At 40.1% G+C, this 16,513-nt stretch overlaps 1 protein-coding gene across 1 annotated transcript in view; it reads left to right on the top strand.

The window, feature by feature from the left end:
- Positions 1-2,678: 2,678 nt before the first annotated feature.
- WDFY2 (WD repeat and FYVE domain containing 2) overlaps positions 2,679-16,513 on the top strand; it is a 57,961-nt gene continuing 44,126 nt past the window's right edge. The window contains exon 1 of the mRNA XM_075199070.1: positions 2,679-2,930. Coding sequence (XP_075055171.1) covers positions 2,794-2,930 — 137 coding nt within the window. The 5' untranslated portion in view covers positions 2,679-2,793. The remainder of the gene's footprint in view (positions 2,931-16,513) is intronic.

Raw genomic sequence — 16,513 nt, 5'->3', positions numbered from 1 at the left:
GCAACAATTGAATACCCCCCCATAGTGTTGTAGGGCACAGGACCTATAGGAGTCGGAACTGGGGAGGAGTCGGAGTGAGGACTAGATAGGGGGAGGAGTCAGGTTTAATCAATAAACCACCAGAAAAGTCTAGATCCACACCTGCATCTGGCCGCCCCTCTACCAGCATCCCATCTTTAGTAATTAAGTAAATTTAAATAATTCAGTACATATAAATCCTAATTCAAATGTTAATGGGCAAGTAGTAAATTATTAATGTATTAATAATGATGGAAATTCGGCACAGTGCCACCCTTGCCGTCTTCACCTGGACCATTTCCCAAATCCAGGCCTGGGGACTTCCACATATTTTTTCACCTAATTGTTGGAGTTGGTAGTTTTGTTCACTAAAAATTACAATTTATAGTGGTGAAAAGATATCTAATATAGATTGTTATAAGCTTTACTACACTATTTTAGTTTTCTCTTGTATATATATGTTGGGTTGGATTTTTCACTACTCATTTGGAATATTTTGTAATGTAAATTTGGACATTGTTCCTAGAAGAAGATTAATGGACACTTGTTATAATCAAGTTCATTATTTATGTTTTATTGTTAAATATCAGGTAATAAATCTGTCAAAAGGTTGTATAATTAGTCATTATATATTGTGTGGTTATTGGTTGTAGTTTAAGGTGTGGTGGCACCACTCAATATTAAACTGCGAACATAGGAGTCACTCCAACTATGGGAGCCACCATCCCCCTGGACAGACCTTTCACACCCAACATTCAAGTTTTCTTAAAGCAGTCAAATGTTGCTGAATATAACGAACGTACTCCTGGGTTTGGCTTCTTCTGTGTTTGAATTCGAACTTCGATTATAAAGGAAGTTCCTAAAGGAGTTAAATTGCAATGTGTTCTTATAAGTAGGGTGAGCAGTTAAGCAGGACAGTGGGGGTGTCTATGCTAAACAGTGGATTTCATTTAATTGAAGGTGAGGCTAATATCATATTAAACATGTAGAAAAGATTAATTGTTAAAATAATATTAATAAATGCATGTAAATATAAATGATGAATATAGTGTTGTGTTATGTTGTCTGGTAACCACAGGTGATTACAGGGTGTGGCACCACAGTGAGCTTAACTATTAAGGTTTTTATTTTATGTTACTTAGAGCTCTATTTATCAAAGAAAAAAAACTCCTATCTGTAACCCTAACACTATAGGGTTCACCCTCTCTATCAAGGAGTAAACACCGTTTATAGCACTGCTATCACCAGAGGTAACACTCGTCGGCATTAAGATTCTCCCGCTTTCTCCGGTCATAGCCTTTCCTATCTAAAGAATGGGGAAGCCTATTTAGCAAGGATACTGGTGGTACATGTACCAGTAACATTCTCCTTCTGCTATCTCCATCTTAGGACGGCAATAGCAGGAGATATTTAATGAAAAAATGCTTTATTATTCAAATAATGCATTTTTTCAACTGTGAATCATTTTTAAACATACTTGCCAACTTTTCCTTGTTGGCTTCAGGGAGATCCCGGGGGAGGTGGGTGTGCATGGGCGGGGCTTGATGATTGTCACAATTTTGGCCAATCACAGCAGGGTGCAGAGCGAAGATGATGTAATATTGGCATCATTAAGCCCCACCCTCACAACTTATCTATTGCGGGGACAAGAACCGGGAGGTTGCCCTGCTCTCCCGGGAGCCCAGGAGGTAACCCAGAAATGCGGGAGTCTCCCGGACATTCTGGGAGAGAAGGCAACTATACGTTAAAGAAAAGCAGCTAATGAATCTCTAGAGACTGAAGTGTCTTTTACTTTTCTGCCTCCATTCTGCATACTTGCCTACTTTTGGCAAGTTGTATCCGGGAGAGGGGCGTGTCTAGAGGGTGGGAAGGGGCGGGGCACAGCCAAACGCGTCACTTTGGTCCCGACCCCCGCGAAAAATATGCTGTTTGTCGCTGTGGGCGGGTCAAAAATGACACGATTCACCGCAAATCGCGTCATTTTAGCCACGCAATTGCGGGATGCGGGAGACTTGCCAGATTTCCCGGGAGTCTGTGAGACCGACCCGAATTTCAGGGGGTCGCACGGACATTCCGGGAGAGTTGGCAAGTATGCCATTCTGCTATACAGTTACAAAGATTGCCATGACTTTTTTAAAAAGGCAATTTGAGCTGAGTTTCAAAAACACAGGTAAATAAACATTGGTGAGGAATAAATTTGTTTTGACCGACCTTGTATTAGCCTGGCATGGAAGGTGAGGCGGGCGCTACGATGAGCGTATTTGGGCAGCCTGAACCCTTAATCAGACCCTGAGTGCACATATGTAAATGCTACTGCTCATAACTACTTAGCAAGTAGCTTTAATCCAATTAAATTTTGACAAAGAAACATTGGTTACTAATTGGTTACTATAGGTTAGTGCACATTTGCTCCCATTAAAGGGCATTTATAAATCTGTGTGTACCGGTTTTATAAAGGTTGGGCAGAAGTTCTTATTTTGCACCCTTGTATAAATGATGTACAAAGTAATGTTTTGTTATAATTCAGGGCGTCCTATAAGTTATCTGATCAGTAACTACACAGCGCATGGCCATGGCTGGGTAAGTAAATAAACATGTATCTAATAAAGATTTGTGAAGAAAAAAAAAAAGGAGGGCGTGTTTATCGGAGTGACGTGCAGTCACCTGACAGCGACTAGAAGCGCAGGGTGCAGGTTGGTGCAGAGAACGAGCTGTGCTGCTGCAGGAGGAAGATACAGACACTGTACCTGGGCACTGACACTTCAGTGGCTGAAGATGGCCGCTGAGATTCACCCTAAGCCTCTGACCCGCAAACCAATTTTACTGAACAAGGTGGAGGGATCGCAGGACGTGGTGAACATGGCAGTGATTGTGCCCAAGGAGGACGGGGTGATCAGTGTTTCAGAGGACAGGTACCTGTACATCCTATCTACCCCCTATCACTATGCTGCAGCCTGCAAACCGGACACGTGTTATTTTATTATTCATTCCCTGTACCTATCCATGAATTAATAAGCACCGAGACTACTTACTAATTCAGTGTCAGGTGCAGGACTAACACGGGCACTTTGTTGGTATTGGAATGTTCCATAAAAAATGAATGCATTCATGATTTTCTAATTTAACTGCTGTAAGTTCTGTGTAAACTTTACTATGCATTATCATTGCACACAGCAGCAAGTTTTATGCTATGGTAATAAAAAGGTTTAGTATCCTAAATTATTCTATCGCCATGGACAGTGTGGACACCACTGGTGATCTTAATTGGCCTTCCATGGTGCAAGTTGTATTGGAAATATGTTGTACACAATCATGGTTACCCGTAATTTGTTAACACATGGTATAGATGATGCTCTGTAAGCTGCTGTTTTAACAAACAACAACATTGTCCATGTTGGTGCAGCCTGCACATTAGTAGTAGTAAAACTATTTGCATGGAATGTAAATGTGTGACTGGTGGTTGACTACTTGCATGAGTGAGCGCATATAAATAACCCTAGTTATCTGTCATTAGATTTTCATTGAATAATGACATACGCATCACACTGACCTAACAGCTGTTCACTCACGCTGAACTTGTTATTCATTGTGCATCATTTATTGTTTAGCGATGTGCCCCATGACTAACAACTGAGTGGATTGTGACAAACCATTTCTTTTTTAATTAGCACTTTGGTTGCATTCCTCCACCGTTACAGAGACTTGTCAGTACTGCAGGAATAAATCTGCTAGGATATGAACTGTGTACACAATGGTACATTTCACTGACTGGACACTGCTCCTGTACAGTGATATTCTACTTTCACTGTAACCGTCTCAAACCGGCATATTTGAATTACCTGGCCTGTCCAATTCTCCAGGAGTGACTGCTCTCCTCTTCTGTAACTACTTGATCTGGTAACTCTTCTCGAGTTCCTTGGGTTGGGTGTTATGTTTAAGAGATAGAATTGCCTCATAGTGGATAAACCAGTTAATGTTAATAAATGCCCCATTTATAAATTGAGGTTATTTTAACCCTGTTTATACATAATAAAACATGAACATAATAAAACATGAACATAATATAATGAATGTCACTAATGAATGGTATTGGTAACAAAACTAGAGTTAGGATGCTTTTTTGTACTGCAGATAATTATTTCCCTGTATGTCATGCATTTCTGTGCAATGCCACATACATGGCAGTTCTTTGTGTCAATGCTTTGGTGTGCATGACAGATTATATACATATAGACAGCCTGTTCCATCCTTGCTGCACGATGGCATTTTCTGGTCAACCTTTGTACTGATATAGATAGAGCCTCACTGAAACAATAGGAACAGCTATGGAGATCGCCAATTGGCAGTATAAATATTTAATCATCAGTTAATGCAAAACATATCTACAGTAGATAAGATTAACAATTTGGTTTAATTACCCTTCCGGTCTGTATATTGTTTTTTGTTGCAATGTCTTTGAATACATGTATTTGTTTTGCAATTATGTGACCATCGAATTGAAAACATTCCAAAAGTTAATTCCTGTACAGTTGTGTGTCACTGCTGACAATATACACTGTACAGGATACCACGTATGAATCATTGACACTCTTGTGCTGTAAATGTGCAATCCTTGTAACTTTGTAGCTTCCAGAAGGGAAGGAAACTGCTGTATGAATACTTGCAGAATTTGAGATAGTCAGTCCGTTTGAAACAATACAACAACTTCTTCAGCAAGTGATCAGAGTGCTGGATTTAATTTACAGCAGGACTTGAAAGTTGTTGCCTTCTCTGTATTGTTTTGTGATCCCTGTGTTTTTCATAGATTTCTCCTCATTAACATCTATAACATATTCATAGGCTGCATGGAAATACTACTTTGTGCATCCCGGAGACCCTCCAGAAAGTTCCCAAAAATAGAAATAAACTAAATAATACACACAAGTATAACAATTTTCTCCTCTTACACCTTTTATATATAATAATAATAATTAATAATAATAATATTATGATTTTGTATGGCAAGTTGGAACATACTTTATTCCATTATATGGTGGCTGTACAAGTCTGTAGGTGTGTGCTTGGCTTTCAGTATGTACAGTGCTGCCCTCTGTAAGTGATATTATGTCACCTTGCACTGAGTAAATTACTTTTGAATTGAGACATTGTACTAAAATGCAAATACTTTTGCTTTAATTGGATAGGGGTACACATAGCCGGTGCTGTTACTTGTCTAAATACATCTTCATCAGTTTCCATGTGAACTATTCCAGTAGACTATAGACTGCATCATCTATAAATGATAAGGTGTCTGGAGCTGAGTCCCCCAATGCCTGTCTGTTCACTGTTCTGACACCTGCTGGTCAGGTCTTATTACAGATTAAACACGCTGCCAGCAAGAGCGCAAAGAGCAGCAATGGACACATGAGTCTTCAGCCTGGGGTAGAATTTGCCTTTAAGCTGGCAGCATAGAGAGGAAGTCCTGTAATACAAACCAAAACAAATGAGTTGAGTGGGCCTGCACATGGGAGCAGCACGGTGGCTTAGTTGTTAGCACTTCTGTCTCACAGCACTGGGGTCATGAGTTCAATTCCCGACCATGGCCTTATCTGTGTGGAGTTTGTATGTTCTCCCCGTGTGTATGTGGGTTTCCTCCGGGTGCTCCGGTTTCCTCCCACACTCCAAAAACATACTAGTAGATTAATTGGCTGCTATCAAAATTGACCCTAGTCTCTCTCTCTGTGTGTATGTATATTAGGGAATTTAGACTGCAAGCTCCAATGGGACAGGGACTGATGTGAATGAGTTCTCTTTACAGCGCTGCGGAATCAGTGGCGCTATATAAATAAATGGTGATGATGATACACTCTGAAGGGAGGTGAAAATTTGGGTAGTGAGAGGTTTGTAAGTGTAATGATTGGACAGCATTAGGGGAGGATAGAGTCTGAGGAGTCGGGGTAAGCTGAAACTGATAGGGTGATTCTCCAACCCCCCCCCTCCTGCACATATGGGGGACCATGTAATGGAGCAAGAGATACATTTCCAAAGATTGAATGTGTGCTTTAGATGTGCTTGTGAGCCGGTACAAGGAGGCTAGATGAATAATATAGTTCTTGGGATGGGCATAGTGAGCAGTTGAGGTGGTACTTTGAGGTGAAGCTGCATTTACACGCTAGAACAGCCCTACTGACGTTCTTATAGGTTTAGGATTGCAGTTTAAATACAACATCAAACATGTCAAGATATGTAAACTCTTTAGTCTATACAATTTTGAATGTTGCTGTTTTATGTTGGATTAACATGTGTTTTAGTATCAGTGCTCTTTAAATTTTGCCATTTGTCTACATACAGTAGAGACAGCTATTTTATGGGTTAAACCAGTATTCATGTGAGTGCAGTCTCTCGCTTCACTAGGATCTGCCTTGTTCCCAGTATATTGGCTGAATTTTGGCTCTACCCACAAAATGTCTACTTCCACTTTGTGGACGAGATGAGTACAGTTTAAGAGTTGGTCTCCAGTCGCCTGTACTGCAAAAGTATCAGCACTGATCTCAGCAAATATCAGTACTATGGTATCTGATTTCCTCTGCTAAACACACATCTATACTATATTCTCAACAATGGAAAGTGCACAACAAGAGCCTTGTCATGATTACACTAATATAAGTGTGCATCCTGTTTCCTCTGATTATCACACTGCAGTGTAATAGAGGCTTGGGGGAGTTGTCTTCACCAGGACTGCAGATGTTATATTATTCGTCATGTTAGTTATTACAGATGAACCACCTTGCTAGCAGCGATGGACATAAGATTGTACTGCTTGTATAATATATTGGCCATTGCTAACTACTAGGATACACTGCTCACTTTTGGCTGTAAAGTTATATTTAAGCCAATTAGGCTTGATTGGCTTAATATTTGAAATAAATTTCAAAGATAAAGGAGCACGGCCTGGTAATTTGTCAGCAAAGATACATAATCCAATAGGACAGTGGTCACCGATCTTGTGAAGCAATTGCAGTTTTATGGTGGGTCAACATTTCAGCTCACCATAGAACATTTATCAGGAAAAAGCTTTCGTCTGAGAACTGAAATGTTGACACCACAATAAACTGCTGTCTCTCTTCCCTGTTTCCTCTCAAATGTTCTTTTGGTCTGATGGAAATCTCTAAGTATAAACATCTCGGTTTGTTCCACTGGTGTTTGCTAAATAGTATAGCATCAGAACTATGTAAATGGTTAAAGATGAACTCCATTATATTCATTGCACAGACATGGACCATCAATCAAAAGAAACTGTTTCTTTTTTTTGTTTTTTCTTTTGTTTTTGTTTTTTTCGTTTGCCAAGTAACATGTAAGGAGGGGTCTGTGAATTCCATGTAATTTCAGTAACAGAAAAAATGGTATGGCATGTCGATGGCTAGACATTCCAAAAGTCGACAACATTAGGTCAACAATTCACATGGTAGACAGTGTTATTAGGTTGACAATTCAAGTGTAGACAGTATTATGTGGGTTAGTTATGGATATTTTTGTCGACCTAATATTACTGTCTACATTTGAACTGACGACTTTCTAACCCTGTGTATATTATGATGATCATGTAACTGTCGAAAATATCATGATGATCATGTAACTGTGTATCGAAAAATAGACCAAGCTTGAAATTGGAGGCATTACATTTAATATTCTAGAGTTTAGAGATTACTCCTTTTCCTGATACGTCTTCAGAAAAAGCTAATACTAGAAAAATGAGGCGAGATCCTGCCATTGCCAATTGGTTTGTCTAGGGTGCTCCTGAGGGAGTAAGAGTGAATAAACAAAAGAAGAAGCCCATGCTCAGGACAAAAATGTCCATCAGGTATAGACATGACATTGGCCTACTCTGAGTGCGTCTTTATGCATAGGGTAAGAAGGCCAACGTCTACCTTATTTAAGGTGCAGTAGGCACACTAATAAGATAGCGTGTTGCCTATATTCCCGACTAGGTTGTGTTCAGAAGCGGTACTAGCGAGCTGTGGGCCCTTGTGCAGGGAAGTGGGGAGGAGTGAACTGGGACCCACAGTTTGCTAGCTCCCCATGCAGTGGGCCCCACTATCTCCATGGGCCCTGGTACACCACACCTACTGCACCAATGGTAGTCCACCACTGGTTGTATTCTAAACTTGATGAACCTAGACTAACCGAGTATTAGAATCCTGCCTCGGATCTTTCGCACAGAAGTTTCGGTGTAATCTTCATTCAGGTTTTTTATTTAAATAGATATGTAACACTGTATTACATTGTAGACACTGAGCAGTTAGGTGGAAACAGTTAGTTATACAGTGCTAACCACAGTTTCTGAATATTTTTCTTGAGGGTTGTTTGTGCGTTTACTATCAGGTGTTGGAGTAGGTACATGAGTGATTTCGCCTGACCCTTAGCTCGGCTTCCCGGTCATATGGTGCCTCTGCTAGATACCTTTTTATATACATAGATATGTCAATCAAGGAAGAAATAATATTATTGATAAAAGAAAGGGAAAAAAATGTTTTAAACAGCTGCCTGCACATTAAGTTGAACTACTATTGCCTGCAAATTAAACTTTCATAAACCCTTTTTCACTTCCTCTTAAACTGGGTAGTATGATCTCCATTGTAGATTTCATTTTTTGTAAATGTAATTTTGTGAAGCTAAATATGAAACTTGCAGACATTTGTTTCACTGCCCTTGGGTCATTCTGCTGTCTAGTGATTTCAGCATTATAGGAATTATTGTCAGCACTTTTCTTATAGCCTTAAACCTTGTGCTGCATTTTTATGGAAGAATTTCAAACTTGCGCATTTAGAAGAAAATGTTGGTTGCAGAGGCATACTAATGCAAAATAAACAATAGTGGTGATAATTGTGTTTAAATATGGTGGCTGATGGGCAAATTCCATATGACCATTTAATATTTAATGCACTTAATTATTGGGGTATAATAAGACTTGTATGTTTTCCACTATTTTCCGTCACTTTGCATAATGTGGCAACCGTGGAGCTTTAAAGATGTTCCCAAGAGCCTTTCTAAACATTCGTCTCGTACCATAGCTCCATAGAAGTCCCTGCAATTACTCATATTTCCCAACAAGAGGTCTGTGAGATTTACTCATGTGACTTCCTGTTATGACCATGTCAACTCCACCCAGATATCGCACATCTCTTGACAAATCTGCCAAATAACCCACCACTACTTCCCAATCGCTATGTGAATACAAAGCTGTCATCCTCTAAACCACAATCTATTATAAATGAATGCAAACCATTCATTCATCTCGCATATTAATCCTCACTTAACTGCTAATACCGTAAGATACTATATATTAAACACATGAAATAAAACTGTTTATTTCCAAACTGCCAGAACAAAAACAAGGCATATTAAGAGTCACAATGCACAAAAAGCTCTTAAAGCGAAGTCCAAGACAGAAGAACAATAGAATATTTCAGAGCCAGGGACAGGTCAGAAGGCAGATGACAAGCAACAAAGTTCAGGTAGACCAGGCAATCCAGCACAGGACAGAAAGTAACCTGGACCTGTGCCAGACTAGAACCAAGAAGCCAAACCCTTCAGGCAGGTAAAACAGAATAATCTTGCAGGGACTATATAGTGTCCTTGATTGCTGAACCAGCTGCAGAAATCAGAATAAAAAATAAGCGCCTAACCATAATTAATATTAACTGCTTAATAGAAGGACAAACAGCTGGGACCATCACCGGATCCTGACACCCTCACATCCATTATCACTGGGGTCTGGCATAAATACATAAGGATCAGTAACCTTAATAACTCCGCAATATCATTAAGCAGAGTATGGGAGGCCTGGCACAGTCGTTTTGGTATAGGTCCAACTTTCCCATACCCAATGACGCCCATCATTTGGGTGTCTTCCACACATTATATGACCGTTTGGTTTAGTTACTTTTCTCTTTCTCTACTACCTGATGCAAGCCAAGTGTTTAATCTTGCCACAGTTGGCACATGGTTCAGTATACGGATCACCTATAGCAATAATATGATGTTGTGAACGAATGGGCTTACTTTGCCAGCTGGTCTGATGGGGGGGGAAGAGGAGAAGAGCGATTACACAGTTTATCTGGATCGCATTCACTGTAAGTAACCGGCTGAAAACTCCTTCTGGTGTCATGGAAATGCCAACTGCTTAATAGATGTAGGAGGATTCGGCTGCCACCACCAGGATCCTGCAACAAAACCTGGGACTGCTTACTTCTGGATAGCTGTATAGCTGCTGTAACACCTCTTTGCTGTGGGTTGGCTGGTACCTCCTGACTACTTACTATGGATCAGGACTGCTTGTTAGCAGGCAGAGCGTTGGCACTGTGACGCTGGGTTCAACACAGACATCAGGGGAACGGATTAGAGTGTAAGCTAGTATCTGTTGGTCACAGGATACAGCTGACAATTGGTGTCGGGCAGAATCTATAAACAGCGATGTTTGTTGCTCATGGGTCCTTACAAGGACCTTTACACTCTAGTTGGAGGTACTTTCAAAAGTTTAGATGGTATACTACAGTTAAAATACAAAATAAAGCTCTTTATATACGGTTTCTGAGACACACGTTGGCAGGTGGTACCCCAGCCCCCTGATTCTATCTGGCTCCACAAAGTCTGTGATATTACATCAGGATGTGATCTATTCTCTAAACTTGGATTTAACGGAATTTAAACTTAACATTTACATCGATCTGTGATTTCCAAAATTACTTGGTGTTCCATTATTCAAATAGTCCCCTATCTTTTTAACAGGACAGAATACACAGGATAGAAAGGTAATGACCCCCTGCTGTCTATTCAGCTAAAAATATGTTGGTCACTCACAGATGAAAGGCCCAATTAGCATGGGATTTCAATGCAAAAATCTATACATTTGCAATGATATACATTGGCGCAGAGTGCCACTAATTCAAATTTATACAATAAGTCATTTCTAGGTGATTCAGTCATAGGTGTATAACAACATGCTACAGGGCACAGGTATCATTGTTTTTGTATCCACAACTCTTTTACTACTGTAAGGTGACTGTGTGCTCCTAAACTCTTCTCAGAATAGCAGAGCATGTGGGGAATATATTAGGAATGAAGTAACCACACACAGTGTCTCCAATCATTTTCTCATTAAGGACAATAAGATATATCCATATTAAAATTTATGAGTATCAAACAAATCAAGAAATTCCAGAGAGGCAGTTTTTATGTATCAGCAATTTTCAAAGATGAGACAAAATAGATATACACATTGAAAACTTTGACCCCCACAAGGATTAATTATAGACACAAATCTTCCCTCATGTGTTACCTACCTGTGATGTAAATAATCACTAGTGTCCTAGACGATCGCAATTATTTAATGACCTGGAACAAATCAAGGAACAATAAGACATTTAAAAAAAAAAAATGTTTAAAGTTTATAATTATTATTTTAACCATGCTTCCTTTTTATAATGTGTGTTTTTTTTGTTTTTTCTACTGATATTGAGTTAATCTTAAAAACTTTGGAGCACAATTCTGCTGAATTGTGGAAAACAGAATTGACGGGGTGTCCTGCAATCATAATTCCTTTTGAAATATTGTTACATTTGTTCTTAATTTTGCTTTACAAGCCATTGTATTACAGTTACTTTTTTGCAAGTATTCCTTCATGTTTGTCAATTATATTTTTTCATTAGCAGATGGCAGTGAAATGTGTGAAATCCTGTGCTAAGAAAATCTATTTTTATTTTTTAAACTGTATTAAGAAATATGTGTCCTCCATTCATCTTGTTATAATCCACAGAATATGTCTGACACAGGATGGATTCTGACTTTAGTTTGGGTAACTAGGGCTTAAATATGTTGCAGAACCACAGTAGGCTGATGTGGTGGTGTTTTTATTTTGAGATATGAGGTTCTGCAGCAGCTGGAGAGTCACAGGTTACTTAAGTCAACTGTGATTGCTGAAATACCACTTACAGCGCCCATAATATGCATATCCCTATATTACAACTACCATCAATGTTGTTTCCAAGCCTCATATGAAACGACTGTGCATACTTCTTAAAATTGTGGTCACCATTACCTGCCAGGGATAACCCAGGTGGAAGCTGCTGCAGCTTGTCAGCTAATCAGTCTTCACTACAGAAAGTTTGGCACATCCCACAGGAAGGTTTAGAGAAGTGATGGGCAACAGGCAGCCCTCTGAGCCCACTCTTGTTTTATTGTCAGGTTTGTTTGTTGTACCATATAGCACTTGTCTAAAATGCATGGTGATATGTCATTACAGATAGATGTATGTATTTGATTCCATGTACTGTTTTAATGTATTGCTGAGTGGCCTAGTGGTTAGCACTTCTGCCTCACAGCACTGGAGTCATGAGTTCGATTCCCAACCATGGCCTTATCTGTGTGGAGTTTGTATGTTCTCCTTGTGTTTGTGTGGGTTTCCTCCGGGTGCTCCGGTTTACTCCCACATTCCAAAAACATACTGGTAGGTTAATTGGCTGCTATCAAAAATTGACCCTAGTCTCTGTGTCTCCCTCTCTGTCTGTGTGTGAGTGTGTGTCTATATATTAGGGAATTCAGACTGTAATGGGGCAGGGACTGATGTGAATGAGTTCTCTGTACAGCGCTGTGGAATTAGTGGTGCTATATAAATAAATGATGATAATGAGATTAAGGATAATGTGCTGCTCATGCGGCCGCTGAGTGTTTCATGTTGCCCATCACTGGATTAGAGTTAAAAATCTGTTTATTTTTTTTTTATAATTCTTTATTTTGGTTGGTCAAGTAAGGAATTACAAGGAACATCATTATAATGTTGTTGTACAGACATGGAAAAACAGAGACGGTAGAATAAAATCAACATGTTGCATCTAGAAGAAACTTATGATGAAAAGCGACCAATCTTTATAACTTTACATGCAGTGTCAAAGAAAATGTAACTGTTGAGGAAGTGGAAGTTGTAAGGAAGGTAGTTGGGTGTGGGGGGTGGGGGCCACAGAGCAGGGCAGTGTAAGAACTCGGAGGCCGGAGAGGGAGCTATATTCCCCACACATGGTCGTGGGAGGGCTAACTGCCAGAGGGGCAATTGCCACGGGGCCCAAGCTTTATTAAAATCATGACCCCTATCGTGGAGGTAATAGGTGATCTATTCCATGGCTGCGACGTGTCAAGTTTGCTTTCTAAGGGCAGATGGGGTGGGTGGGGGGGTTGTTTTTCCAGTTTAGTGCAATAAGTTATTTAGCAGCGGTCAGTATGTGCTCAATTAATTTTTGGGAAAATTGGTCAAGCTGCAGGGGAGGAGGGTACCATATTAGGAACACCCAGGGGTGCTTCACAGACCCCAACTTTTTAAAGCAAGGGTTGGCAACCTTTTTCTATCAGTGTGCCAGTTAAAATCTAGTCAAGCCCAGGTGTGCCAGTTGTACGTATATATTTACATACAGTGGTGGAAGTGGGCTGTTATATAGTGGTATGCGATACAGTCACTACTTCTACTTCATTGACTGTAAAACTATCAACTTCCATTCTCTTATATTTTCTGTACCGCCACTTCTAAGTTTCCACTTTGAACATTGTGTATATATGTATATGTGTGTGTGTGTACATGTACAACTGCTAATATCATGATGATAATATTAATAGTAATGAGACGCATAAACGTTTGTGATGCCACTCAGTAGTGCCCCCAGTTCAAATTATGCCTCACAGTGGTGCCCTTCAGTTGATATTGTGCCCCCAGCAGCAGCAGCTCCATTTTGGCCATCTTCGGCTGATTTATTGAAGGAGCTTTGGAGTTCCGGTGTGCCAAACAAAACTGGTCCATGTGCCACGGGGTTACCAACCCCTCCTTTAAAGTGGCATATCTGTGAAATGAGAGGACCAGGTCGAAGTTTATCCAACAGGTCGAAGTTTATCCAAGGCTGGCATGTGTCCTACAAGGTGAGCTGTACAATCGCTCTTATCCACAATTTTCACTGCCAGAAGTTCCCTGCAAGAGCTGTTGGCGCTTGACGCTGAAAAAGCCTTTGTTCGTATTTCTTGGTTGTTTGTTTTCCGCATGCCAACTTTCTAATGTTTATCTCTGGAAAAATTTTAGTAGCAGTAGCTGCCCTGTTTCACAATCCCTCTGATTTCAGCAATTAGCGTAATATCTTCTTCCTTTCCCAAGATCCAATGGCGTGTGGCAAGGCTGCCCTCTCTCACTCCTAATATTACCATTAATCCCCAATCATCCATCTGAAATCTCTGGAAGGAGTTGCGTTCCTGTGCTTCACTTTCAGGGTACAAAATCATCCCTTGAAAAAAGTTCTCAATTTCTACATCCCACAAGACATAACTTCCTTTCTGAATCAAAATTATTATTTTAGTTGACAAACCCACAAACAAAAGTATCTTAGGATATATATAACATAACGCTACCAACAACTTCATCAAGCCAAATATCCGGACTTATTCGCAAAATAAAAACAGACCTTTACTCTTGGAGAGGGATTTTGATTTCCTGGATTGGAAGAGCTATCATCTGTATTAAAATGAACGTGTTACCCAGACTCTGCTACTTAGTTCAAATGCTAAACTTTATGGTCCCTCCAAACTCCAACATTACATTTCGCATTTTATTTGCAAGGGAAAACCTCCTCAGATAAAGCTCTCTCGGTTACAAAGTCCTACCCAATGTTGGTGTCTGGGCATCTTACACTTTAAAAGATACTATTTGGCAACACAGATTGACAATTGTGTACAGTGGAACACTCATCTTTTGGCCAAAATATGGACAATGATAAGAACAGAGACCATCAGAGTCTTAACACTCTCCTCTCCCTATGGCTCCCAAGACTTTACCGACCTTCCAAATTGAAATCACATACAGGGATTTTGATTTCTCTATCAATCTGGATCTATGCTCCCTCAAGTTATCCCTTAGATCCCTTCCCTTTGGCAATTATTTCACTTTGCAATAACCCCAGTTTTTCTTCAGGTTGCAGGACCTATCCCTTCAGCCCCTTGCAAGTAGGTGAAGTGTGTTTTTTTTTTTTTTTTTTTTTTTTTTAAATGCCTAGAACGAGCTTGCATCTTCCCTTAATTGTCTGCGCTCCAAAAAGAATTCTCGATACCAACGAAAAACTTGTAGGACTTCTTGCAGCTCTGATACCTCTGGCACCAACCAAACGTATTCTCTAGGCCTTTAAAAACATGTGCATCCCTTTGTCTGTGCCGTATCTCCCCAAAAGGCCTAATCTCCACTATTTATTTACACCTAGTCATATGACGAATGTTAATGATAGACCCCGCTAAATTTCCTGGTGGACCCACCTGGCTGAGATCTTGGACATGTAGGAATGGGCTGAGAAACAGGATAATATTTGCAGTAGATCTGTTTTGCGTAAAAAGAAAAGAAAACACCTAGAAACTTTTGTATAGTTGGTATCTTGTTCCCCATATTGTGACACCACTTGACTTATACCTGTGTATGACTTAACCTGTGCACATAGTGAGTTTCTGTGAAACATGCCTAACTGTAGATACTGTCTGCTTGTTAGTCTTACCTTCCTCCTAACATGGCATCCTACTGCACAAAGCATGATGGACATAAACAAAGCCGTTAATTCATGTATTGTAATTGGCTCTGTAAATCAAATCATTTTATCTGTATTGATGCAAAATAGTGGCTTTACTTCACTTAGAATTTGGGCATCCAACTTTTGCTTTCATATTTACGAAGTAACATAAACTTACAAGGGAGTGGGTTTCATGGGCTGATTGAAAAAGAGAAAACTGTGGACTGCATTAAGTGAGGGTAAAAAGGAGCCTCTTCAATTAAATTTTGATATGTTGTGTAGTAGTAAAGGATGATACAGCCTCAGGATTATTGCCCAATTTGCACACAACCTCGTAGGTAAACAAACTGGGTGTGTGACCCGGATATTTGGCCTCTCAAGCATAATATCAATACTGGTGTCGCTGAGGGCTGTTAGTATGGTCTGATGACCACATGCACAGGCTGAACATGCCTGATAGTTCTAATAGGTGACTTTTGGCATTCTGAATTGTTTTAAATGCCTACATACATGTACTATGAGCAGCAGTTAATGACAACTAGGGATGAGCGCACTCGGATTTATGAAATCCGAGCCCACCCGAACGTTGCGGATCCGAGTCGGATCCGAGACAGATCCGGGTATTGGCGCCAAATTCAAAAGTGAAACTGAGGCTCTGACTCATAATCCCGTTGTCGGATCTCGCGATACTCGGATCCTATAAATTCCCCGCTAGTCGCCGCAATCTTCACTCGGGCATTGATCAGGGTAGAGGGAGGGTGTGTTAGGTGGTCCTCTGTGCTGTTTAGTTCTGTGCTGTTTAGTTCTGTGCTGTTTAGTTCTGTGCTGTTTAGTTCTGTGCTGTTTAGTTCTGTGCTGTTTAGTTCTGTGCTGTTTAGTTCTGTGCTGTTTAGTTCTGTGCTGTTTAGTTCTGTGCTGTTTAGTTCTGTGCTGTTTAG

Source organism: Mixophyes fleayi, chromosome 2 (genome assembly GCF_038048845.1).
Source record: "Mixophyes fleayi isolate aMixFle1 chromosome 2, aMixFle1.hap1, whole genome shotgun sequence".
NCBI classification, from domain to species: Eukaryota; Metazoa; Chordata; class Amphibia; order Anura; family Limnodynastidae; genus Mixophyes; species Mixophyes fleayi.
This window is presented reverse-complemented; position numbering and strand designations above follow the sequence as displayed.